The sequence below is a fragment of the Arvicola amphibius genome, chromosome 1 (assembly GCF_903992535.2).
Source record: "Arvicola amphibius chromosome 1, mArvAmp1.2, whole genome shotgun sequence".
Classification (NCBI taxonomy): domain Eukaryota; kingdom Metazoa; phylum Chordata; class Mammalia; order Rodentia; family Cricetidae; genus Arvicola; species Arvicola amphibius.
In genome coordinates, this window is record NC_052047.1 from 109,547,628 (window position 1) to 109,575,594 (window position 27,967).

General features: G+C 39.9%; 2 protein-coding genes across 2 annotated transcripts; one reads left to right on the forward strand and one right to left on the reverse strand.

The window, feature by feature from the left end:
- Positions 1 to 202: 202 nt before the first annotated feature.
- On the reverse strand, positions 203 to 19,279 carry Ovch2 (ovochymase 2). The gene is made up of 16 exons (XM_038343018.1): positions 19,192 to 19,279; positions 16,415 to 16,524; positions 14,814 to 14,905; positions 12,801 to 12,973; positions 12,350 to 12,445; positions 11,964 to 12,115; positions 11,239 to 11,428; positions 10,161 to 10,184; positions 8,545 to 8,635; positions 8,298 to 8,422; positions 6,662 to 6,802; positions 6,169 to 6,299; positions 3,774 to 3,867; positions 3,073 to 3,204; positions 469 to 544; positions 203 to 242 (listed from the first exon to the last, which is right to left on the reverse strand). The coding sequence occupies exons 1-16, from the start codon at positions 19,277 to 19,279 to the stop codon at positions 203 to 205; spliced, it is 1,755 nt and encodes a 584-aa protein (XP_038198946.1).
- A 6,542-nt stretch (positions 19,280 to 25,821) lies between these two features.
- On the forward strand, positions 25,822 to 26,760 carry LOC119819876 (olfactory receptor 481-like). The gene has a single exon (XM_038338102.1). The coding sequence runs from the start codon at positions 25,822 to 25,824 to the stop codon at positions 26,758 to 26,760; it is 939 nt and encodes a 312-aa protein (XP_038194030.1).
- Positions 26,761 to 27,967: the final 1,207 nt, after the last annotated feature.

Genomic DNA, 27,967 nt, shown 5'->3' on the forward strand with positions numbered 1-27,967 from the left:
AACACTACAAACTGCACCTGTGGCTAGAATAGCATACATTTATTACCTCACATTTCTGGAGCATAGAGGTCCAAGGTCAGTGAGTCAGCAGGTTGATTCTTTCTGGGCGCTGAAATGCTTCTCAATGCCTTCCATGCCTCTCCCCTTGCTTTGATAGGTCACTGTCACTTGCTGGTGTCCTTCTGGTGTTTGTCTTCATCTTCTATGTTGTTGCTCTATGTGTATCTCTCTCTGCATCCAAATTTCCACATTTTATGAGGACATAAATTATATAGAATTGGAATGCTCTAATGACCTTATTTTAAGTTAATTACTTCTGTAAAGACTGTATCTCCAAATATCAGGGTTGTCTTCTGGAGTACTGCAGTTTAGGATTCCAGCACATTTTAGAAGACATTAATTTATCCCAGCTCTTACTGAGCCCGGAGTGAATTGCTTAGTACAATTCCTCAAAGCAGCTTACCAGAAACTTTGATTGCTCCAGGAGGCACATCCCATGTTTCCAGAAGCACTGATTCATCCTCTGATATGGAGACATTGAAATCTGAGTATAAACATAATGCAATTGCTCAGATCACAGACTGTCAAGCCTGATAAATCAGAAAATGATTTATGGTGATTTTATCAGAATTGTGGAGACACCTCAGTAAACAGGGCTACATGGGTCTCTTAGGTGTAATATTTTAACTGCAACCTGGTTTCTCCTTCAGCAGCTGTTTAAGATTTAGCCAAAATGGAAAGTTCAGGAAGCAGATAACTGGCTCTTTAGAGCTCCCATACAGAAGAAAATTCATGAGTGTAACGATACGGAGGTTGAGGAGTACAAATGCCCAGGGCCTGGGATAGATGAAGTCATTAAATGATCTTTTCAGTAGGTGTGTGTTCCATATTTGCACACAGCCAAGTGAATCTCCTCTGATTTAACCTCGACTCTCACTCTTTTTTTTTTCTTTGTTTTTTCTTAGCTGTGTTAGGTGTAGAACCTAGGGCTTCATGCATGCTCAGAAGAAACTCCAGCACTGATCATAGCTTCCCACCCCACTCTTAAATGTGAATTATTCTCTCACCATAAGACTAAAAATAATGAGTCTTACATGACATTCCTAAGACCATACATCTAGAAAGGACATGCAGCCTAATTTCATTCTTTGTGGAGTCCATACATGGATCTTCCTAATGACTAAAATTTATTTATAACCTGTGGTGGTTTGAATGAGAATGGATCATATATTTGAATATTTGGTTCCTAGATTGTGGACTTTTTAGAAAGGACTAGGGGTAGAACTATGTTGGAGGAGGTATGTCACTAAGGGTGAACTTTGTTCTCAAAAGCCGGCTGTGGTGGTTTGAATGAGAAAGGCCGTACAGGCTCACATATTAAAATGCTTGGTCACCAGGGAGTGGAATTGTTGGAGAAGATTAAAAGGTGTGGCATTGTTTGAGGAGGTGTGCCACTGGGAATGGGCTTTGAGATTTCATAAACCCACTCAAGGCCCAGTCTCCTCTCTCTGCTTGTTGCCTTGGGATCTGATGTAAAGCTCTCAGCTCCTACTCCAGCACCATGCTGTCTGCTTCCTACCATGATGATAATGGATGAACCCATAAGCAAGTCCCCAATGAAAGCCTTTATTTTATAATGACTGCCTTGGTTGTGTTGTCTCTTCACAGCAATAAAATATTAGCTAAGACACTCACTCCAGGCCCAGCCATGCTCTTTTCTACCATGTGCGTGCGGATCAGGAGTGAGCTCTCAGCTATTGCTCTAGTGTCATGCCTGTTTGTCTGCTTGCCTGTCACCATGCTTCCCACCACAATGATCATAGATTAACCCTCTGAAACTGAGGCACGCCCCTAATTAAATGTTTCTTTTTGTAAGTCATCTTGGTCATGTCTCTTCACAGCAACAGAATGGTAACTAAGACATAACCCCACAGGTCATAGTCATGGTGCTTTTATGACACATATGATGCCACATTACCTACGAGCTGAGGTGGCACAAGGCACACTCTGCCACTGCCCCCTCCTCCTTTTCTTTCCAGATTTATTTTATGTGTTAAATGTTTCACTTGTATATGCACTGTGTATCTGCTTTGTGCTTATGGAGGCCAAAACGGTGCTCAACTCCCCGAAACCAGAGTTACAGATAAGTTGCCCTGAGGACTGGGGATTGAACCTAGGCCCTCTGCAAGAGGAGGGAGTATTTTTAACCTCCATCTCTTCAGTCCTTCATTTTACCATCTTGTCCCAGCTTTCAAAAGTCTTTGCCAATGTTTATTTGTTGCCCTATCATTTTGCTGTTGTTTGTGTGTGTGTGTGTGTGTGTTTATTGATTAAGCTGTTTAATATAGCTAAGTGTAGGGTTGAAGTGCCCCCTAGTGGAAGAAGAAGACCACACTATATCCTACAGAGAAAATATATGAACGTGAGGCAGACAAGATGGCTCAGCTGATAAAGGTGTTGGCTGTCAAACCCGATGACCTGAGTTCAATTCCTGGAACCCACAAGGTTGAAGAATAGAACAGACTTCTGAAAGCTGTCTTCTGACCTCAAAATGTCTATAGTGGCATGTGTATACACACACACACACACACACACATTTAAAAAAGAAAAGAAAATAAGAATGACCTAGGTATGGCTGTACAAGCCTGTTTTAAGAGGTGGAGGCAGGAAGATGGTGAGCCTGAGGTTATATCAAGTTCCAGGTCAGTCTCAAATCAAAAGCAAATTAAAATACATCTGCTAGATATGTTTTTAAAAGACATGCATTATAGTGCTGTTCTTCATGAATTCAATGTTAATGAGTAAAAATTACATATTAAATAAGGTAGATTTCATGAAGGTTATATATTGGCTGGTTGATACACACATCAGGGATTGTAAAACCTGACCACATCAATTCCTAGGAACATTTAATGGCTTCCTGTCTCCTATTTAGCATCCATGGTGACTTTATATGATGCAATTGCCCTAAGGAGCATCAGCAGTACCTATGTTGTATTGCTCAGATTGGCCTTTGCTACCATGATCTGAGGACTAGAGCTGGGAACCTAAGAGCTGATTCTAACTTCTTACCTGCTCTAGAAATGAAGGAGACCTCAGCCTGGAAGCCCCTGGAGGTGCCATTCTCATCTGATTGGAAGCTGATAAGCATTACACTGGAGGTGCTCAGAACAGGGCTAGGTACCACATAGCCACATAGGCGAGCTGTGAGGCCCCACACAGGTAAGCAAAGCCAATGTGAATACATATAACATTAGATAAAGAAAAAAACACGTGTGCTTTAGACATATTGACAAGCTTTTCTGAAAATATCACAGTTCATCTTTCAAACAAAGAGATTTGCCTCTTCAAAATGTGTTTAGACTCCACCAGCATTTCAAGTTTGTCCCAACTGCTGAATACTCCCAAAGTGCTGCTAAGGGAATCACCTCTAGCCATAAGGTTCACTAAGTAAGTTTTTGAGGTGCCAGGGCTAGGGATGAGCCCAAGGGCCTTGTGCATGCCGGGCAAGCACTCTGCCACTGAGCTGCCTCCCTAGCCCATGAGACTTGTCTCTGACTCCTCTTCATTTGGGTCTTTTACATTTTGGTTCAAATAGTCTTTGGTCCTTGCTCTTCACTCCTCTACACAAAATCAGGGGGTGCTGAGACTAATGGGAGAGATGGAGGAGGGTCAGGGAACACAGGAAAATTAAGACAAATCCTTTTATTCCCCATCTCAAAACCAGGTCCAAGACCAACCAGGGGATGCCAGAGCTTCAGGGGAATACAAACCTATTTCCTTCTCCCCCTCGACATCACTGTGTACAGTCACATAGTCAGAAGTGCAGTCTCCATTTTCTTCTATTTCTAGGCTCTGAAATGACAGCTGAGAAGACTTCTGGTTATAGCAAGGAAAGAGCAGATAGCTCTAGGTCATTTACCTTGCTCTAGAGGAGTGGTTTTCAACCTGTGGGTCATGACCCCTTTGGAGTCAAATGACCCTTTCACAGGGGTCACCTAAGGCCATTGGAAAACACATATATTACATTATGATTCATAGCAATAGCAGAGTCACAGTTATGAAATTGCAAAAAAAACAATTGTATGGTTGGGGGGTCACTACATCTTGAGGAACTGTATTAAAGGGTTGCAGCATTAGGAAGGTTGAGAACCACTGCTCTAGAGTAAGAATTTAGTTGAGAAAGTTCTAGAGATATTCATGAGTGACTAAGTTACTTAGGAAAAGGCAGTAGACTCTCTATAGATATTGAAACATAGAAGCTATCAAATACAGCCAGCATGTGAGGGTGAGGATCTGTACAAACATCTGAACTCCCTATAGAGACTGTCTTCTCGGGAGGCTGTTTTGGGGTTGTGCTACTTGGCCATGTAAGATTTTCTTAAGGAGCAATGAGCAAAATTGAACTCAAACACAGTATGAATCCACAGTGTTTCTGGTGTTCTTGCCTGTGTTACATCATGTGACTCTACTACAGCCTTGGTTCTGAACATGATACATGTGCACTTGACACTAAGCATGTAGTTGTATGCAATGCCTGTGAATGCTGCACAAAACACCATGACCCAGATGCAAGCCCAGTGTCTGTTATGACCTCGGGAGTTTTTGCTGCACATACAAAGTTTCCTGCTTTTATAGAAACGCAATGGCTTTCTTACAGAAAACAAAGATTCAAATATTCAACTATTTCCCGACCACCATTCCTCAGCATGAATCAAATCACCAGATCTTTGAATCAGATTGTATTAAAAGACTTGATTTTAAGAACTTCCATTTGAGTTACTGACTTAAATTTTTAAAAAAAGAAATTTGGCTTGGGATTAAGAAGCATTGCAAGAAATTTCTGGAAGGGACATAAATGTACTTCTGTCGTTTTATATTTTTGCAAAGTTAAGTCTCAGCACTGATGATTATAAAGTCAAAACACTGGATCAATCCTGGAAATCATTGCAGATTCTCTCTCTGTCCTGCAATATCCACCTTCACTCATTCTTAAAACCAGGATGATCTCATTTATTTAGGCTTCTAACCTCTGACTGTCCATTAGTGTTTAATTGGCAACAAAGAATGGGGTCAAATATGCAATAAACTTCTTATCATGATATTCAAATGCCTATACTTTGGCCTCAGCCTCACTTTCTCTTATTCTTTCTAAGTACAATTTATGACTCTGTAAACTACCTTGCCCTGGTCGGTGCTGGCTCCTCTTTGCTGTGTCTTCTCTGCTTGGAGATAGTAATGACACTGGCAAGATTGTTATCAACTTTTTAATTAGTAATAATGTATTTTTTTCTAATTTGAGTTTATAAGGAAGAGTATTTGTTCTTAAAAATGCTAAAGACTTGTCAAAGTCACCAGGTAGTCAGTCATTAAGGTAACACTGGGGAATTTCTGTTTGAACAAGAGCTACAGAGTGCAAGTTCCATCTAGTGGTGGCTGCAGGGAAGCAAAGTTGTTATTGGAATATTTATTCAGGTACTGAGGACTAACAAGTCAGATAAAAACCTCTGCCTGAGAGATCCACAGCTAAGCTCTGAGTTGAGCTCCCAGAGTCCAGTACAAGAGTGGGAGGAGCAATAATATGAGCAAAGGGGTCAAGACCATGATGGGGACAATGAAGGGGGGAAAGGAACCTGCATAGGACCAAACTAGGACCTCTGAATGTGGGTGAGTTGTGTGGCTTGAGCAGTGTGTGGGGCCACTAGCAGTGGAACCAGGATTTATCCCTAGTGTTTGAACTGCCTTTTTGGAGCCCATTCTCTTTGAAGAATACCTTGCTCAGCCTAGATAGTGTGAGAGGGGGCGTGGAGCTTGGTCCTGCCTCAAAGTGTTGTGCCAGACTTTGTTGACTCCCCATGGAAAACCTTACCCTCTCTGAGGAGTGGATGGAGGATGGGGTGAGAGGAAGATGTGGGGAGTGGGAGGAGGGGAAGGAGTGGGAACTATGATTGGTAAGTAAAGTGAGAAAAGATTGTTTTTAAAAAAATAAATAAAATAAAAGTGAAAGAAAGAAAGGAAGGAAAGAAGGAAAGAAGGAAGGAAGGAAGAAAGAAAAAAAGAAAGAAACAACAACAAAACAAGAACACCAAAACCAAAAACCTCTGCATGCACAGTGTCTGTCAGGTATCCCGTGACTATATCACGTCTAATTTAGGACAAGCACAATACCTTAATTAGGTAATGGTTGGGGGCTTGAAAGATCCAGGTACAGCTAGCCATGTCACTGTAGTCTTCAGGGTAGTGAAGACTATGGATGGTGCCTTCTTCAAAGAGGATATTTAGAGACTCGCAGCCAGAACCTAAAACAAAGGAGGGCAAAGCAAATGCAACCACTGAAGAAAGACTTCTGGTGTTCTTCCTCCTGTCTCTACCAAGTGATAAACTACAGCTTGTGTCAGAGCCAACCACAAAGGTAGAGTCTTGTGACCTAGCTTCCATAGTTCTTAAGGCCGTCTCAGCTCACTTGGGTCAGTGATCACCATGAACCTTCAGGGCAGGGGAGGAGAGACTACATCCTTCAGCTGGCCAATGTGCCTTCTCCATTATGCAGCCAGCAGACCTTGGTGGGGGGAGGGGATCCCTGCCCCTCACCCAACTCCTCTGATGCCAAAACTTCTGCAAAGGGCCTAGAAGTGAGCAATGGAAGTAAATGGCTTTTTACCAGGAAGGTAGTTTGGCTTGAGAGCTTTATAGGTAAGATTAAACCCAGTGGCGTAATCTGTGGCATCAGAGATGAATCTCAGCCGGATAGAACTGGAGCCAATGAGAATGGACGAAGGGAGGCTTTCTCCACAGAATTTCCCTGTAATGTGGAGAAGAGTCTTTGTTCAGAGTCTGGAAAATGGCACTGTTCAGAGTCTGGAAAATGGCACCATACAAATGTATCAAGGAGATGTGACCTTGTCCTGGAATTTCAGGATGGCCTAATTAGGCTTCTCACCTTCTGCATGGCTGGGGTTTTGATCCGGAATGTTCTGTTTTCATGCTGCTCTTTGGCTTTTGTGGGATGTTTGTTGATGTCCTATCCTTTACAGCAGCCCCTGCTATAGTCTAGTCTATAGTATCACTATATTCTCCTATAGTCTATAGTATCACCTATATTCCCTATAGTCTATAGTATCACCTATATTCTCCTATAGTCTATAGTATCACCTATATTCCCTATAGTCTATAATATCACCTATATTCCCTATAGTCTATACTATCACCTATATTCTCCTATAGTCTATAGTATCACCTATATTCTCCTATAGTCTATAGTATCACCTATATTCTCCTATAGTCTATAGTATCACCTATATTCCCTATAGTCTATAATATCACCTATATTCCCTATAGTCTATACTATCACCTATATTCTCCTATAGTCTATAGTATCACCTATATTCCCTATAGTCTATACTATCACCTATATTCTCCTATAGTCTATAGTATCACCTATATTCTCCTATAGTCTATAGTGTCACCTATATTCCCTATAGTCTATACTATCACCTATATTCCCTATAGTCTATACTATCACCTATATTCTCCTATAGTCTATAGTATCACCTATATTCTCCTATAGTCTATAGTATCACCTATATTCCCTATAGTCTATAGTATCACCTATATTCTCCTATAGTCTATAGTATCACCTATATTCCCTATAGTCTATAGTATCACCTATATTCTCCTATAGTCTATAGTATCACCTATATTCCCTATAGTCTATAGTATCACCTATATTCCCTATAGTCTATAGTATCACCTATATTCTCTGAAGTTGCAACAGTCAGGAATACTTCTACAAATGCCCGATGAAGTGGGCAAAGTCGCTTCCGGGTAAAAATGACTGAAACATTACTCCATTTCTGTAATTTGATTGCTTGTTTGAGACAGGACATCACTATTTGGGTTACAGATATGTGTCACTATGCTTGGCTTCATTTATGTTTTTGACATAAATATGTTTTGCTTCTTGGTGCCATTCTTCCAAGTCTATTGAAGCAGATAAAAGCCACTTGCATACATATGTAAGCAGTGTCCTGCTTGGAAACCCAGCAACTCATGTAAATTTTAGTTCTAATTGGGTCAAAACCCAGGCAGCTTGGCTTTAAAAGTATCAGATGCAGCTGCTGAAGTGCCCATAGCAGGCTCAGACTCAGTTCTTCCCCACTTTAGAGAAGACTTTCAAAGTTAGAAAAAGGATAATGTGGCATTTACAGATGGCTCAAGGTCAGACATACAGTAACCAGACCTTGTTAAGTCCACTTAGCACAGCTTTCCATATGATGACAGAGTTAAGGACCACTCACCAATGAGCCTGTCTTCTAGGGAATATATTGCCAGGTAATTGTGGTGACAAGATTCTGCATCCAAGTGGGACAAATTGAGCAATATATGCATATCCTCTGGAACCAGCAGGGTCCAGACACACAGTCTGCAGGCAGATACACGGAAAGGGTGTTACTTCTAGACAGAAAGTAGCAGTCACAATCCTGTTAACAGACACAGGCAGGCTGGAGGAGGAGTCTTGGGGAGGCCAACAGAGGGAGTACTTACTGCTCGCTCTCATAGTACAGGTGGAGGCTTTCTGGAAAGTGCAGCTCTCCCTCAGACCCACTTATTAGACCATCAGGCTCACTACATGAAGCTGAGAGGGAAAGTCACAGCATCAGCGCTGGCACCCAGTGCTAACAGCTATTACACCTTCCGGAAGCTGAAGACAGGGAAGACAATGGTGCTCTGTGTGCTTTCATTCTTCATGCACTATTTCCTGTCTTGGCTGCTATGAAGCCTCATTGTTCTGAATTTTTGTCCTTTTTATGTCCTGCTTACCTTTGAGATGCTATAACTTCCTCTGTCACTTTGACCTTGTAGCTTCATTCTGTGGGTGCAGGGACTCCCCGGGTTCTAGCCTAGGCTTCCTTTTCTCTTCTTATCCAGGTCTTAAGCATAGGCTCAGTCACATCAGCAGCTTCATCGCTTACCTCTACTCTCCTGGACATTAGGTCAGACTTGCAGTAATGTCCAGTTATCTTTCCCAAAACTCAACACGGTACAAGTGTGACTCCTCTTCATCAGTAAAACTGTAGTTACTTCTGATTTGGTTATGCATGTGCTTTCTGTAATGCTCAAAGCTGTGATGACGTAGAGTCAAGTTGGATTCCTCCCTGTCTTTCCTTTCAGTCTTCAGAAAATTGGTTCTGAACTTTTTTCCTTTTTATCTTTTCATTCTCTGGCCCTTATCCTGTTTTAATCTTACATTTTCTTTTCTTTCTTGAATTCCCCTTGATTTATTAGTCCCTTAATCTCCTTCATGCTGTTCTTCTGTTCTTATGGTATAGATAAAATGTATTTATATCAACAATCAGGTTCTCGTCATAAAATGAAGCCCACTTTTTGACCAAAATGTGCGGTTTCCAGAATTTGATCTCAAATTATCTTTCTATTACTTTTTCTTGTGAGAATTCCTTACACTTCCTACCCTTGAGCTGCCTTGGCTGTCTTACTGCTGCATCCTATATTTTTCCTTCTTCATCCTTTGTAGTCTATCCTGCATAAGGCTTCTGCTCCAAAGGCTACACACTGATCATTTATATCTGTGAGAAGCCTAGCTCTGGGAAGTCTACTTTGCTACATCACTTTTTGAGGCAGAATTCTAAAGGCTCAAGGACACAGTGAAGAGTAAGCTAAGACCCAATATCCAAAGACACAGTGAAGAGTAAGCTAAGGCCCAATCTCCTTTCTTTAGGATAATATAACTGAGGAAAGAGCTTGCCCCAGATCTAAGAGTGAATTCATCTAAGGAGTCACAGTGAGCAGGGATATGCCCCCTGTGTAAGTAGGGGCACACTCAAGGGAGGGTGTGTAGCTTATTAACTGTTTCTGCACCACCTCCCCTCTTCTCCTATTATCTAGTTGAAAGATTGTATTTGTCAATTAGTGTTTGCTGAATTAGACAAAGCTATGGTTTGACAAAAAGATACACGTAATGGGGCTCTGTGGCTATGGAATTGGCAGACTGGCAGGAATATGTGGGTGCTCTTTGGAGTTTTATACCAAGTGATCAGAGAAACACCTCCGAGAAAGACTTTGATGTTAACAGGAACTGAGACTCGGAAATGTTAGTATGTTAATTCATGCTCCTGCAAGAGCAGGCTGCAAGGAATACCCACCTCTGGTGTTCTTTCTTCGATGGCCTGAGAAACAAAAAGAAAGATGCGATTCAAAGCTTCTGCCTCCTTGACAAAAAGTTGACTAAAAAGCAGAGCATTTTAGTTAATATCCAAATACTGAAAATTTAATCTGTGAGAAGAACAGCAGCTTGGATAAAATGACAAAGTAGGGCAGAGGTCCTGGCATTTTGAAACAATTTCACTTTATTCTCACTAATGAAGAAACAGTGATTAACTTGGAGATTACACAGAGCAAAAAGAGGCAAGGAAGTATGAGAATAGAGGCCAGAGATAGAAATAACCTTCCTCCAAACCATGCGTATTTGGAATAGTCACACACTGAGGACCAGATACCTGTCATTGTGTAATACTCTAGAAAAAAAACCCTTTAATTCTGAGTTAATTTTAATTAATCCCTTTTGATATAATGGAAGCCAATTTGAGACTAGAAGACATCGGTTAAGGAAACAGTTGAATTTGGAGGTGGAAGGGAAGTTACAAGTTTTTTGGGGGGCTGGGCTGGTTGACTAGAAAACTGTATGTAGACTACACCCTTCAGATTTACCACATTTGTTTCTAAATCTTTGCCTTATTAATTTGAAGTGAGATTACTCATTATGGTGGAGACTATGTGCTGTACTGTATATGACTTAGCAGCTCCCATGATCTCTATCCACCTGGCAGTGATATCCCTTCTTTAATTGTGACATCTGAAAATATTTTCTAATATTTTCTGTGTGGTCAGATTATCAGTAGTTGACCATTACTGAGCTATGCTTTAGCTTGGTGAATCTTGCTAGAACAGTTGAAAAGTAGGTAGAGATGCATATATCACCAGATAACATAGTTTTAAACATAGACAAAGCAATTTATGAGGAATATATTCATTCTTCAGTGAATATTTTAATACTCGGATATGGATGATGTTTTGCTCTTGTATTAGACTGTACATTTCAGAATCCTCAAGTATTACACTGAGAACAGAAGTGCCCCCCTCCAGTCCCGACTTGTCTAGCCTGCTGATGTTCTTTACCCCGTAGAACTGTAGCTTCCTAAGCTTGCAGGATGGCTTCATTACCAGTCTGGATGTGTTTGTGGATCCAGGGAAGCACTCTGCTAAGATCTGTGAAGATCCCGGGAGATCCTTGCTCTTTTTTCCTTGAATTGTTTCTCCAGCCTCGACCACAGCCTAAACCCCAAGAAGTCACGCCAGCCAGAGTCCAAGACCCTTTGCTATTCTGGCACATAAGTGATCCTCCTGAATCTCCCTGTGGGAGGAAGAAGGAAGCCTCTGTTACCATGATTGTCAGTGGAGGGGCCTCAGAGTGCCCACTTACCCACAAGAGTGCTAATGACAAGCATAGCATAGCCTCAACTTCTAATAATTTAGACACAGCACTCCGGAAGAACATCTGGACATGATTTTCATTTAGTCCTCAAACAGCAGAGCCTGTCAGTTGCTGCTCCTTCTCCCCACCCTTGGCTCTCATCAAAGCAACAGAATTCCTCCCCTTTCCTGTTCATATCATGGACTCAAAGATATCCTGCTTAGTGATACAAATGACCACAGTCTTCATAATGCCAAGAATTAAGAAGTGTCATTCTCAACAGCCCTAATCTAGAAACCTCAAAATAAGAAGAGACATCCTTACGTGGTGGGAGAAACCTGAGCACCTCATCCTTAGGACCTCCTCTACTATTTTCAGTGACAAACAGATTCCAGGTTAGTCTGGAACCAGCATGCTTAGTCTCCTCCCTGCTAACAAACTTTCCTGGGCCTGGAGCATAGCTGCACCCACTTACCTGACAAGCATCTCTTCCTCCATCAGGGGATCCCGTGCAGAGAAAGGTCTTCCCAGTAACAGGGTTCCTTAAGCTCAACAGAGCCGCCTCACATTCCTCCTGAGTCAAAATTGGCAGGTTCACCTGCTGCAAGACTTGTGGGAGGCTGCCACCTGGAACAAGGGGACAGGTCTGTCAAGCCATGCACTCTTTGGAGGTGAAGGTGCCCGGTTCTTTTGTCATCAGCAGTTGGATGCAGGTTTGTGTCTTTTTGGAAGGATGTTGATTTTTTAAATGCACCAAAACTCACTGTCTTTTGAAATGCTTGCCTGGTTGTTTAAAAACTTTCTGTTTACCCATCAGAAAGTTTTGATTTGGATTAGTAAGAGTGGCACAGGGGCCCTTACCTTCAGCCAAGCGCCCCCAGCCTGCAGTTGTGCAAACAAGTCCAGGCTTAAAGTGTTCTCCTGATTCTGGAAGACATACAGGCCTCACAGATTGGTCTGAAGAAAAGATTAAGGGAGGGGTTGACTCATTCATGCAGGAAAGGATACCATAGTTATCTACCTATTGGCATCTGGGTGGTCCCCAAAGTCTCCTTAAGGTTTGTGATATATCAGCCTGGCATCTTCAGGGGTCGCTTGTCAGCTCTCTTCCCCAAAACCACATAACCCTCCCTCCAGAACCATAAGCAAAGGACATTTTAGGCAGGGGACCCTTCAGAAAAATTCATCTTCCAGTTTATGATCCAGAATAGCTGGTCTCAGGCTATATAACATGATGTGTAGGGGATATAATACAGGTCAAATGATACAGGGAAACAGGGTAGACGATCAGGGTGCACTACCAATTATTTACCAAATTGGAAGGTTCCAGCCATCTTCAGAAGAGCAATATCATAGTTCATAGGTTTTCTGATGGAGAACTGCGGGTGTATTATGATGGTTTCAATGGCTAGTGTTTGCTCTCCTGGCTCGACTTGGCTTAAGTCATGTTCCCCAGCAGTAACATTCAAAGTTAATGCAATGTTTCTATGAAAAGGCAGAAGGAAAGAGATGGGGTTTTGATGAGCCTTTGAGTGTGGTTGTAAATGCTGGCAAATTGGCCTCTTCAAATTGACATGGGCAGATAATGTGGAGTGTGAGAGTGCCGAGCAAAGCAACCAAGAATGATTCCATTGCTATAAGAAAAACGAAACACAGGGATTCTCATTCCAGTGCAGGGCTTGTAAAGTGTAGAGATAGTGGTATAATATCATTCATATTTGTTATCTGTAATCAGCTAGAGAGATACACATGCATTGTAATTTGGGGAGCTAAAATACATAATGAGACTTATTAGGCCAGTGGTTCTCAATCTGTGGATCATGACCCTTTTGGGGGTCAAATGACCCTTCCACAGGTTATCATTATTATTATTTCCTAATAAGATTATTAGGAAACATGGATATTTACATTGTTGTTCATAACAGTAATAAAATTACAGTTATGAAGTAGAAACAAAAATAATTTTAGGGTTATGGGTCATGACAACACTGGGAACTGTATTAAAGGCATTAGGAAGGTTGAGAACCACTGTATTAGGATGTTCCAGTCACAACACCAGTGAGTTATTTTGTGAATTATTTGTGATTCCCAGTAAGGATGTTGCTTCAGTGTTAAAAAATTTCAAGTGGCATTTGTATTATAAAGGGCAGGACACTAACTCTGATGTTCTAGGGAGCATATATGCTCAAGAATTTGGGACCAATTACAACAATAGAAAGTGGAGATTGTCTCTATACCTTCTTTATATTTGTAGTTTATAGTTCTCCCATGAAATGAGGAAGATGCTATTTCCTCAGGTCAGTGTTATATAGAAGGAACTTGATAGGATAAAATGGGATTTTGAGGTTTTTATTCTTTGAGGCCCTTCATTTCCAATGGTGATACTTTATACATGATGGGGAAAGGTATCGTTTCTCTTGGAATGAGTTCCTGAATCCTGAATATGTTAGATACTTAATCTAGTAAATAACATCTCTAGCTTACCACTACCTGTATTGTAGGGACATTGCCAACTATTTTTTCATTTGTTTGTTTGCTCCTTAATTTTTATTTTTACTCAACATATAGGATCTTTATATGTTGCTCAGGCTGGTCCCAAATTTCTTGAATCAGACTTCTTCCTGCTTCAGCTGTTCACACAACTGTGTCTATAGGTGTGCACCACATTCCAGGCTAATTTCTCTTCTATACAATGGACCTTCTGGGAGGCATCATGCCTTAGTCATTTTTGTATCTTTGGTACACACTAGCAACTGGCAGTAAGTGAGTATCCTAAGAATGTTTCCAGACTTAAATGGAAAGGACAACTATGGGAGCATAAGTTTTGTTACAGCCTGGTGCACATAGAACACTGACAGTGGAGTATTTGGTTCATACTAGAAAGTTTATTTAAAAAAATGAAAGTTCTTAGGTTGAAGCTCAGAGAAGCAAGGCCAACAGGAAGGAAGACTTGAGAATCAGTTTTTTACTGGTCTGTCTTTATTTTCTTTTATCTACTTATTAAGATGTATAAAGGACCAGATAGTGCTTCTTCATGGAAATATTTACCAAAACTAGTAGGAGACTTTCACTAGTCAGTCTTTTTCTACTCGTCTTTGTTGACTTCAGTGGGCTTATGTAAATACAGTATTTTACTTCTGCAAAGAAACCTTTTCTTTTTTCTTTTTTTTTTTTTTTTCCATGAGGATCAGCCTACAATGTCAAGGAGCTTCATTTGTGACACCCATTTAGAAAGATTCCTTGTGTTTTTCAGGAGTAATTGATTTTGATTCCAAGGAGGAAGAAGGGGTAACCTGGTCCTCCTGCATGAGCCAGGCTTTCCTACCTGTTAGCCATGCAGTGAGCGGCTGTGATGACCCACCGTGAAGAGATGATAGTTCCTCCACAGACATGCTTCTGCTTTTGTTTCAGGGACACCTAGATGGCAGATTTAAGTTGGTGAAAGTTAATGCTGTGGGATAACCCTAAAACCTACAACTGAGCATTTTCTGAAAGACAGATACAGATAGCTTAACCACAGTGATCGTGACTTAGGGACGATGACAGTCTATATGTGAATAGTTTGGGCCTACTGTTTTCTCATATGCTTAATGAACGATTTGACCCCTAGAACTTCAAATCTTTTCTTTCTTTAGTCTTATAAACATAATTAAAATGATTTTATTCATTTTTATCCCCATTTCTCTTTGAGTACACTGTGAGTTTGTGTGTGTGTGTGTGCATGTGAGCCCACATGGTGGTCAGAGGGCAAATCTTGGACATCAGTTCTCTACGTCCGCCATGTAGGGCCCTGGGCTCTAAAGCAGGTTGTCAGGCTTAGTAGAAAGCACATTTACTTGTTGTAATGTCTTTTTGGCCCCTATTAACATTCTTTCTCTTCTCAACTCAATCTATCCATGATAATTGATTTGATTCTAAGGTGACTTAGAGAAGTAAATACTTTCAATGAATAGCTTCACATTTTTAGGATGAGAAAAAGGCAGTTGATTAGAATTTTTCACCTTTTAACCAAAAATTATTTATGAACAATAGAAAAGAAAAAGTAAAAGAAACACAAAGAGAAATGGAAAAAAAGTTGCTAAGGTTGAGTAACTCAGTGGTACAGTAAGTTCTGAGAGCTTTTTTGGTTCTAACTTAGAAGCTTTGAACCAAAACAAAAAACAATGGAAGCTAAGGATAAAAGACATAGAACCAAAAACCATGAAAGAAAACCTAATGGGTCACCATTATGATTTAAGTATGAACTTCTGATTTGAACAGATAACCAATTGATCAAATGACCAATCGTCTACTCAAGCAAGTATTTGTTAGGTTTATCAGTGACAGTCAGTGTGGTAGTCTGAATGTAATTGGCCTCAATAAACTCATAGGGAGTGGCACTATTAGGTGGTGTGGCCTTGTTGAAGTAGGTGTGACTTTGTTGGAGGAAGTGTATCACTGTGGGGGTGGACTTTGAGGTCTCTTATGCTCAAGTTATGCTTAGTTCAGTTCACTTTCTGCTGCCAGTGGATCAAGATATGGCTCCTCCTCCATTTTCAACTCCTTCTCCAGCACTGTGTCTGCCTGCATGCTGCCTTGTCCTGCCTTGATGATAATGGACTAAACCTCTGAACTGTAATCAAGTCACCCAATTAAATGTTTTCCTTTATAAGTGTTGCTGTAGTCATGTGTCTCTTCACTGCGATAGAAACTCTAACTAAGATAGTCAGGAAATCCACTGAACAAAAATTCAACCATGAATATTAATCTTGATTAACTGGGCTGGGAAGCATCTTTCTTCAAGATTAGAAAAGCACAGCTCTAGGAGTGTTGTGAGGGTTTCTTTTCCTCCAGAGAGGGGAACCCAAGGGAGGTAGCATGTGATCTGGGGAGATACAAGCTTGAGCATCATAGTTCACCCACTAGAGAAGAGTTTGCGAGACTCACCTGCCAAGGAAAGGAACCCTTTTCTACTTGGCTTCCCCCAACAATGCGACTGAAAAGGCTAAAGTAATTCTGAGGTTGGGGCTTAACCAGACTCTGCCCACAGTTAGGAGCTGGGAAAGACAAGACAGACACCGATTAGATTCTAGGACTAAGATATAGAGAAAAATCTGAACAACAACAACAAAAAAATCCCACAGTAGATGGAATATGTAGAAAAATTACAACATGGCTTTAAGTTAGTGGTTGAGATTAGCTATGTTGTGTAAAACAAGAGATTATTACTCCGGTTTTGTCACACATAAGATGTGCACCATCAGGAGACAGCTTCTAATTTTTTTTTGTGCGTGTGGGTGTATGTTCATTTGTGTGTGGGTACACATGCTCACGTGTACATATGAAGGTCAGAGGTCAATTTTGACTGTCTTCCTTAGCTCCTTTCCTTTTATTTTTAGAGACAAGGCCTCTCACTAACCTGGAACTCTCCAAATGGCTTAGGCTGGCTAGCCAGATAGCCTCAGGGATCTGCTGTCACCTCCTCTCCAGAGCTGCAGTTGGGTATGGGCATCACAATATCAGCTTCTTAAAAATCGTTTCTAAGGATTGAACCCAGTCTTTTGTACTTCACTGACTGAACTGTCTCCCCAGACCAAGGATGACTTCTAATGTGAAGGTTAAGGGCCCTAGGTTTAGGTTGGTACTGGAATGTTGTCAGGAATGCAGCCTCTTTTCTTTCTGAGCTCTCTGGTCTCTGAAAAAAGAGCACAGCACTCTCTAGTACCCTATGGCACTCACTTTGCTCCAGGACAGTCATTTTTGGCTTTCAATCCAGCTAGACGGTGGGCTCCACAAACATGGGATTTAATTTTTCTTCCTTCTTTCCTTGCTTCCTTCCTTCATTCCTTCATCCCTTCCTTCCCTCTATCCTTTCCTCCTCTCTCCCTTCCTTACTTATTCCCTCCCTCCCTCCCTCCCTTCCTCCCTTTCTCCCTCCCTCCCTCCCTCCCTCCCTCCCTCCCTCTCTCTCTCCCTTCCTTCATTCCATCCCTCCTTCTGCCTCTCCCTCCATCTCTTTCTTTTTTCCTTTTTTCTCATTTATGAGACAAGTTCATTTAACTATGGGGTTTAGGATGACCTTAAGTTTACGGTTTCCTGCCTCTGCCTTTGGAATGCTGAGATTACAGGTGTGAAACACCGTATCAGGCATATGCACAATGTGTATTGCAAGTCTTGATGTACAGAGTTGCTTGGTTAACTTGTGGATGATGTTGTAGTCTGCTTCAGTTTGTAACCGTGTCCATATCCCTCCCTCTGCCTTGTGCATGAGACTGAGTCTGAAACCATGGTCTGTGGTGCCTGCCACAAGTCAGAAATAAGCAAATCTAATCAGATTTAATGTAGGTCAGAAAACAGATTGTTCAGGGTTAGTGGCATAAAGACAACTTCAATTCACATATCAGTGTTAAGACAAATACCTGTCAGGTAAAGGGAAAAATAATTTTACAGAAAGGTTTTAATTCCTGAAAACGTTTCATTTGTGTGTATTTAAGTGAGCATTTGACTTTTTGTATAAGGGGCTAGATTAAGTTTATTTACTTGCACCGGGCAATCCAGTGATGGATTTGTTACTCTTGAGGACAGTTCTTTCCATGAGGTTTTCAGGAGTGCATATAAGACTCTGCCTCACCATCACTCAGCTTCTTTACCATTAGATGACTGTTGTATGCTTACCTACCACCTCAACTGAGATGTCTGCCTTGATTTCCTCAAACTGAGTTCTGACTCTCTCCCATAGCATAGCACTCTCTCTCCCAGCTCTTCATCAGCTTTCAGCAGTTCTTTATGTGAATAAATTGTTTGCTTCCCTCACTGCAGTATGGGCTTCTTGAGTGAGAGACCCAGGAATGTGGGTCTCCTATATTTGTACTTCTAAGGTCTAGCACAACTCCTGGCCTGCAGATTGCACTTGAAAAGCATGGATGAATGAGCAAATGACTTTTCTTAAGGATATATCCTTAAGAAGAGAGCTAATTAGATCAATGTTGAAGTACACAAGCTCACCCATATAACTTATTACTTAATCCCCACACCTTGCCTTCAAAAAGCACTTTCATCTTTAGATATAAAAACTAAAAATCAAAGAGACACATAGCTCATAACAGTAGAACATGAAATAATCAATTGTATTTTCATTCTGAACCCAGTGCAGGTATGAGCAAAAACTTTTCCAGCTGCTTTAGCTGAATGGGTCATAAATCTGCTAGATGTAAAATTTAGTATTCCTTGAAGTCACTGAGGCAGAGGCACAAAACATATTGATAGTCCATGCTGGCAAAGTCTGATTACAGAGAAGTCTGCCAACAACTGTTTTCAGCTTATTATAATCAAGGAAAAAAATCATTCATGGTATATGTCACTGAGCAGGATAATTTCCCCGAGGCTTCTAAATGTTTTTAAAGCTGTGCTAATCTCCTGAATTGTTTCATGAAAGAATACAGGATTATGTAAAGTGTTCAAATAAATGAACAATCCCAGATCAGCTGATGAAACTAGGAGAAAATACTTACATCCCCCATAAATGTTTCACTTCAATTTCATATGCTTATCACAAAAGCAAAATTCAAATAAATAGTTTTGAGAATCAATTACATTCTTGAAAATAATTTGTTTCTCTTATATTCCAAAATGAACAAGAAGTGGAATTGTTACTCTGATTCACAGAAAGAGTAATTCCAACAGACAAAGAAAGAAGGTAGTTACGGAGTTAATTTGAAACTTACCTCTGATGGAAGAAAGGGTTGCAGAATTACCTTGTTCCAAACAGACCATTCCTAGTATTAGAATCAGCTTTTCCTTGCTTACAGTCATTTTGAGATTCAAAGCTTCTCCTAGAAATGTAGAGAGGCTAATGGAAACAAGGGTGGCAATCTTTGGAAGAATATCAATAAAACACTTGAAACAAGCTTATATATTAACTAAGACTTTGGGCATTCAACCTTGTCCATAAGATGTTTCTGAATGTGGTTTCTTAAAAATGTCTTTTGTAATTTGTGGGCCATCAGCTACAGAAGCAAAGTCTTGGTTGAGCAGCTTAACGTATTTTGTTCCACCTACAGCAATAAGTTGCTTCCCCCAGTGTTTCTGGTTTAGCAAAGTGGTTTGTGTCTGAGGTTTTCATTTGTGATTGTTATTTGCTCATTTTTTTCTATTAGGGATTGAATATTGGTGTGTGACACTATTCCTGGGGAGACGCAAAGAACTGTTTACTCACCCAGGTCGGGAACTGATGACATACTAAAGCAAGGATACTGCCAATGTCCAACTTGGTGGGCCAATGAGTTTTATTGGAGTTACAGAAATATGGGTGAGGAGTTACTCACAAGAGCTGAAAGAACTCAAAGACATCTGCATTACAAAAAAGCCCACTGCAGCATGGGTGACAGCTCACAAAAGCTGGACACTTAGAGAACTGTGTACACATACAGGGAGTTGGATAAGTTGGAGAGAGTCTTTTGTAGGCAACTCTATTGGTTTGAGTTTCTTCTAGGCAGCTCTGCTGTTCTGAGTGTGTCTTTCAGCAGTATTTACTGTTTTGCATATACTTAGATGGGAGGAGTTTAGTGAATCTAGTCAGTTTCAGGGATTTCCTAAAGCCTTTACTTCTTGAGCCTTAACCAGCCTTCCTTTAGAACTTCCTAAGTCTTAAGGAGCTTCCTTCTACGATAGAATGTTTTATCTCAGAAGAATTTGCTACACAACAAATACCAACATTAGCCCTTGCAAACAGTCCACTAGAATGTACTAAAACGTTTTACTTTTCTTATTTTCCAAGTGTAACTGCACGGTTATTATTACCATGTGTTGGTGAGGAAGAGGAGAAGAAAAATAACTGGGTATTGCACTCCATAAGGCATACTGCTAGACACTCCTTTAGGATTTTAGGATGCTGTCCACTAGGGTTTTTGTGAAACTTCACTTTCCACCGTTTAAAAATATATTCTAGAAGAAAAACGATATTCACTTCTACATGTGGTAGATGTCTAGACACAGTAAAGTAGCTATAACTACTTCCAGATTTTCCTCTTTCCTGAATGAATTATCGGAATATGGTGTTGGCCAGTTTTATATCAACTTGACACAAGCTATAGCCATTTAAAAAGAGGGACAAAAATTCCTCCTAAGCTCTACATAGACCCAAGACTGTAGCACATTTTCTTGATTAACAAATGATGTGAGAGGGCCAAGCTCACCTGGGCAGGTAGTCCAGGATGGTCTAAGAAAGGCTGAACAGCCACGAAGAGCAAGGCAACAAGGAGCACTTCTCATGGTCTCTGCAACAGTTCCTGCCTCCCAGTTTCACTTGAGTTTCTGATTTCCATGGTTGATGAACTGACTATGAGCTGTAAGATGAAATAAACTTTTTCTTCCCAAGTTGTTTTTAGTTATGACATTGTCAACACATTGAAAACACACCCACACACACACACACACATACACACACTGCTATGAGTATTTATCAACACTTATGCACAGCATGGAGCTGGGAATTGAGAATTTGGTGCTCTTACCTTTTGGGATACATTTTGTCTTATTCAAAATTGTTCTTCTTCTTCTTCTTCTTCTTCTTCTTCTTCTTCTTCTTCTTCTTCTTCTTCTTCTTCTTCTTCTTCTTCTTCTTCTTCTTCTTCTTCTTCTTGTTCTGTGAAGAGACACCATAACTAAGGCATCTGTTACAAAAGAAAGCATTTAGTTGGGGTTTGCTTATAGTTTCAGAGGCTTAGTCCTCATCATGACAGGGAGCATGGCAGCAGGCAGGAGTGGTGCCGACAAAGTAGCTGAGAGCTGCATCTTGATCCACAGACAGAGAGGTAGAGAGAGACTAGGCCTGGAATATGCTTTTGAAACCTCAGACCTCACTCTCAGTGACACACTTCCTCCAAGAAGGCTGCACCTCCTAACTTCTAATCCTTTCAAGGAGTTTTAATCCCTGGGAACTGAACATTCAAGCATATGAGCCTATGGGGGCCATTCTTATTCAAACTATCACATTTACTCCCTGGCCCCAACAGGCTAGTAGCCATATCATAATGCAAAAATGCATTCAGTTCAATTCAGTCCCCATAGTTAATCACAATCTCAATATTGTTTAAAAGTTCAAAATTAAAAATCTCTGAGACACATGGCAATATATAACTGTAACCCCCTGTGAAATAAAAAAAAAAGCAGATCATACACTTCCAACATATAATGACACAGAAGATACATTATTATTCCAAAAGAAGGAACAGTAGTGAGGAAATGCTGGACCAAAACAAGACTGAAAACCAGCAGATCAAACTTCAAATTTTGCATCTTGGTGTCTAATGTCCATGCATTCTTCAGATCTCCACCTCCTTTCAGCTTTATTGACTGCATGCATTTATCTCTCTTTGGCTGATTCTACATGCCACTCTCATTGGCAGGTATCTCACTACTCTGGTATCTCCAGCATTTTGGGATCTCCCATGAAAACCAGGCTTCACCTTCAGAACTTTTATTCAGGGGCCTTTTTGGGCTTCCATGTAGAGACACCCCTGTCACATGCTTGGCCTCAGAGCTTTCTTAACCATAGAGGAATTAGCATCAGAATTTATCCTGAGCCAACAATAGAAAAAGTAAGCCAGGAAAATGTTGTCACTGTATCAGAGAGAAGACTTAGATCATTATGGAGACTAAATAATATAAAATCTAAAAGACACAATGTTAATATTTTTGAAGAAATGAAAGGACAAACAGTCTAAGAAAAGATCAAAAATAAAAGAAAGCACCACATCCACACCTACAACAAAACACTCTGTATGTAAAACAAAAACGAAACAAAACAGAGACAGTTTAATTACAAAATACATACTCTGGAAAGATAAATAGTAGATTAGACATCAATAAAGAGGGAACAAAAGAGCTGGAAGATAGATCATAGAAATTAGCCTGGTGAAAGGGGTGGTGGTAGCCAAAAAATGAAAAAAAGAAATCCTACATGTTCAGAAAAAGAATGAGGAAGTCCAATAAATGCCTAAGTGGAATGACAAAAACAGTCAATTATGCACAGACTAGAGGACATCCAATGTTATGAACCATGATGACCAAGTTAAATTCCATATAAAATACAAAGGTAGATAGAGTAGAATATGGGACCTCCATAGACCCATCATCTGGCCTCAACAGTTACATCCAGTCCACCTCATTTTGTTTATGATGCTCTCAACACTTGACTACACACATTTGTTTTTCAGAAACAAATTTTGTGTATTAAATTACTTCATTTGTAATTCAGAATGAGTCTCTTCAAGATGAGCGGTCAATAAAACACAACAGGAGGCAACATTGTTAAACTAAAATTTCCTTCCATAACTTCAAGACAAGAAATGCCATATCATATTTTATTCATGACATTTTAAATTTACTAAGCATTCTGCAACATATTGAGCTAGTTTCCCAAGAGCTGCTGAACTTGCTGAAGTTGTACCTAGGGGACCCTTTCTCTCTGAAGGCCCCTTTCCCTTACAAGTATCTTAGTGTGCGTTCACCATTCCTACTCTCAAGAGACTCTTATATGCTGAACTTCCTGATCTATTCATTTTTTGATCTATTTCCATTTTAATGTTATTCCATGTCTTAGTCCTCTTGTGTTCTAGGCACCTAGTGATGGTTGTTTTTCACAGATGTCACAGATGATCACAGCTTAGTCCATGTTAATTGTGTTTATACGAATTACATCTCAAATTAATTAGATCATTGCAGTTGTAACACTGTCTACCAAAATAAATATAATAAATGAAGCCCCTGGGATTTGATCAGCATAAATCATAAATGAAAATGAAAACACATGAAATTTTCTCAGTCTCATTAATTTTTCTCCCACTGGATTTTCAATAAGATGCTAGCAGACAGGAGCATGTCTAGGGGTGATACTTATGGTCTTACATTTCAAATGGTCCCTAGTCCTGCATAAGAAAAGCCTGCAGTACAAGGATGATTCCTGAAGCTTTTTCTTGTAATGTGTAGCTAGCAGGTAACAATCAATCCTTGTTATTGATGTGTACATGTCCCAGGAACAAAAATTGCAGTCACTTTTAATCTGTCACAAATAAATCTACAATCTACATTATCCACTGAGCATCACAGTAATCAATCCTACTTTATTGACAGAGTATTATTACTTCAGATACTTTAAAGCTTGGGGACTTAAACTAAATAAGAAACAAATTCAAATTCAACCTTACATCAGGATAAATAAGTATAAAAATTTTTAGGAGAGGGGAGTACATGTTTTTGTTGCTTTCTGTTTGGGTTTGTTTTTGACCCAGAGATGAGATTGATACAGAAAACCTTCCTTCTCAACTTTAGCTAGTAAGGATATTTTCATTGAGGTTGAAAGGGGGATATTCTTGCATTTTTAGTAGCTATGGAGTGAGGGCAGGCATGGGAGCTTCCACTCTCCATGCCTCACTGTCTAATGCCCTTGGCTCCAATGCCTGTACAGATAAAGCACAGTTCCTTAGTGTGGAGTGGGGCTCACGTCTCTAGATATTGTGTTCCTGTTGTAGCTAGTTTAATGCTGGTGATCAATGCCCAGTGAGAATACTGTTTATTTTACAGAATCCAAGTTTTGAATTCTGAATTAAAAATCAAATCATTAATGATTAGACAGTAGTTATCTATGTTTATGGTGTACAACATGACATGATATATATGTATATATCTATATATAAATCATTGTAGAAAGGTTAAAACTGCTCACCATATCCATCACCTCACTGCTCTGTTATTTTTATATTGCATTTAAAAAAACCTCAAATCTATTCATTAATAAGTTTGAAATAAAATGCAGTATTAATTATGGTTGCAACATGTCAAACTCATTGCTAAAATATATTATTACTATTTAATTTAAACTTTGTACCAGTCTGTTCACTCCTCTCTGTTCTCCACTCTTGTTGTCTACTGCCTCCACTGCCTGGTAATCACCATTCTACTCTTTGTTTATGAAATAGACTTTTAAGTTTCAAAATATGAATGAGATTGTGTATTATTTGTTTTGTTTATCTACCCTTAATTTTCATAACACAGAGCCCTCCAGGACTTTCTATATTACTGCAGTGATGAGATTTCCTTCCTTTTAAGGCAGCATGCTTTCTGTGAAGTTATCTTACTAGTAATAAATATTCTAAGATGTGAGAGGTACTATCTTACTGTGAAATTAATTTGCATCTCTGTAGATGTTGAACATTTTCACACTTTTAGTAAATAAATTAATAGTATAACTATTAAAAATATTTTAGAATATTTCCTCTTGCCAGCATTGTTTAGATGAAATATTGCCTTCATTTTGTTTACTTGTTCATTCTCCTAATGAATTTTCCCTCAGTGATCTCTTGGTACTCCTACTTGCTTATTACTATGCTTGCTTTGACATGACTGGCATATTATAAGTTTGGTATTTTCTTAAAAAGCCATTGCCTTATCTAAATATGATTATAAAATGTATTCTATTTATTGTTCATTCTATATAGTTCTTAAGATACAAATAATGACCCCTAAATAGACCTATTTTTTATTATTTTCTAAGTATTAATCTCTACATGAAACTTCCATTTATAATAATCTGTAATTATATTAACCAAGTAATGTTAGACTGTCCCAGTAAATTAACCTTGGGAACTTAGTGTTAGCTAACATAGAATAGCTCTGTCTTACTTCCAGTGCATGTACTGTATATTTCCTGTTCTCATGTTTGAAGCTCAGATTGGTAAGAGGTGCCACCATAATGTAGATGTAGCGTATGAAATGTGCCACTGTGGAAAGGAAGAGAGAGTTGTCCATTAGTACACTGATTTAATTTTGAAGATTCATGTACATTCCCTTTCACAACAGATTGGCATGCGCACAGTGGCACATAACTACAAGAAGACTGGGAATAGTGGGTGGGCTCCAAGGGACAGAGAAATAGTGTTGAATTAGATACCGAAAACACCAGCATGCATCCATCATCTCAATCATTTGAGGTCTTAGAACATCAGTCTTCTATGCATTCACTCAACTATTTGGGATCTCAGAACATCAGTGTTCTAGGCATTCATTCGGACTCCTGACTTGATCAAATGTCACATCTGTGATGAGTCCTGTGTTCTGATCTGAGTCAGTGTGCAGTTTGTATCTGTAGCTTTAAGATTAATTGTGGTTAGTATTCTGAAGTCAAGCATGATATAACTTGGTTTGGGAACACTTGGGGGAGAAGAAACACGAGACCAAACTGAGATCCATATTTATTTTTAATGGGCCAAATGTAGAGTGGAGTATAATAATTATAAAGTCATTTAGTGTATCTGATAGCCTCTGGTTTTATTTCAGTAGGAATCATCTCAAAAAAGATGGAAACTGGAAACCACACAATGGTAACAGAGTTCATTATTTTGGGGCTAACAGAGGACCACACCCTTTGTGCTATCTTCTTTGTATTGTTCCTGGGGATCTACCTCACCACTGTATTGGGCAATGTCAGCATAATCATGTTGATCAGAAGAAGCCCTCAACTTCATAGCCCCATGTACCTCTTCCTCAGCCACCTGGCCTTTGTGGACATTGGGTACTCCAGCTCAGTCACCCCAGTCATGATTGTGAGTTTCCTGAGGGAGAGAACTACCATCCCTGTGGCTGGCTGCATAGTCCAGCTTGGCTCTGATGTGGTCTTTGGGACTGCTGAGTGCTTCCTGCTGGCTGCCATGGCCTATGATCGCTATGTGGCCATCTGCCAACCCCTGCTCTACTCCACTTTCATGTCTCCCAGGATCTGCCTCGTATTATTGGTTATTTCCTATGTGGGTGGATGTGTGAATTCTTCATCATTTACCAGCTGTTTATTGAGCCTGACTTTCTGTGGACCAAATGAAGTCAACCATTTCTTCTGTGACCTCCCACCACTGGTGGAGCTTTCTTGTACCCATGTTTATATGGCTGAAATGTCTCCGGCCATCTCAGCAGGCTCCATCATCGTCATCACCCTGTTTGTCATCATTGTTTCATACCTCTGCATCCTTCACTCCATCCTCAGGATGCGCTCTGCTGAGGGCAGGCACAAGGCCTTCTCTACCTGTACCTCCCACCTCACTGCAGTCACCTTGTTTTATGGGACAGTTACATTTGTTTATGTCATACCAGAGTCAAGCCATTCACCCAACCAAATTAAAGTAGTGTCTGTGTTCTACACAGTGGTGATCCCCATGTTGAATCCCTTGATCTACAGTCTGAGGAATAAGGAGGTAAAAGAGGCCATGAGGAAACTGATGGTGAGAACACATTCCTCATTTTGAACAATATTCAATGTGTATATATATATATATTTAAATGAACTTTTTGGGGAACATTTGCAGTAGTTTTTGTTGTTTGCCTTCTTTTATATGAAAGAACTCTCTTAATTGAACAGTAGCATTATGCTTATTAATAATAACTTACATAATACCCTTTATGACTTTAGTAAAATTCATTTTCACTAAAATCTGGACTCAAATTAAATGTATGTAGTTTATGATTGTGGTACCTGTGTGATGCAGTTTTATTCTTTCATTCTGTATTATTTTGGTAGTCCATGGTTATAGGTTACTTTCTCATCTATTTAATATTGTATTTTTAAAAATGTTAGTTATCATCTTGGTCAATGTTAAGTCTTCCTTTTCAATCCTATTGATGACATTGTTGATGGAACTTGACTCAGGAATTCTTGGCAACTCTTGCACAGGATCATCATGCTTCTGGAAATCTTGAAGTTTTGCAGTATATGTATTTCAGTGGGATTAATCAAACTAATGTGTGAAACTTCTACATCCTTACTAAAGCTTTTCTTCATTTGAAAAAAGTTATCATGGTTTCTGAAGGACCTTACATCATACTTTTAATGAAAATACTTTAATTCTATCAGCATTTTTTGTATTTTGAAACCTGACTCTGTTCCTTGTGTTTTTGGGTTGTTACCTGAGTGCTCCCTGCTATGATGTGACTGTCTGCTCACCTGTACTCTACCCACATAACCTATAGTGTCTGTATCCCAATGTGGTTTTTTATGTGGGTGGTTGTGTGGATGCTTAGAAAGTTGTTAGTGCCGGTGAGTCTGTTCTGTGGACGCAGTCAGCTCATTTCCTCTGTGACCTTTCCTGTTGTGGTCTACAGAGCAAGTTCATGCATGTTATTTCTCCCTCTTCAGTCTTCATCCTCATTACCGCCTTGAAGATATGATCAACAGAAAAGTAACACAAGGCTTTCTTCAGATGGACCTCTCCCCTCACTGCTGTCATTCTCTGCTGTGAATTGATTGCCTCCATTTCTGTTGTTTATGTCCAGCTACTCCATCGATCAGAACAAAGTGGATGAGTTCTACATTGGGATGATCCCCATGTTGAATCACCCATCTACAGTCTGAGGAACAAAGATGTAAAGGAGATTTTAAGGGAGGCAACTGTTAGAGTATATTCATTGGATATGTTCTTTGAATTGAAGAGAACATTAAAGTTTTCATATACTATT

What these genes read in the sequence shown, in the direction of transcription:
- LOC119819876 (XM_038338102.1), top strand. Translation starts at nt 25,822, where the DNA reads ATGGAAACTGGAAACCACACAATGGTAACAGAGTTCATTATTTTGGGG.
- Ovch2 (XM_038343018.1), bottom strand. Translation starts at nt 19,279, where the DNA reads ATGACTGTAAGCAAGGAAAAGCTGATTCTAATACTAGGAATGGTCTGT. An exon ending in CTGTACTATGAGAGCGAGCA is followed by an intron (nt 8,423 to 8,544) that starts GTAAGTACTCCC and finishes ATCTGCCTGCAG; the next exon opens with ACTGTGTGTCTGGACCCTGC. An exon ending in CTCCTTCATTTCTAGAGCAG is followed by an intron (nt 545 to 3,072) that starts GTAAGAAGTTAG and finishes GTTTATACTCAG; the next exon opens with ATTTCAATGTCTCCATATCA.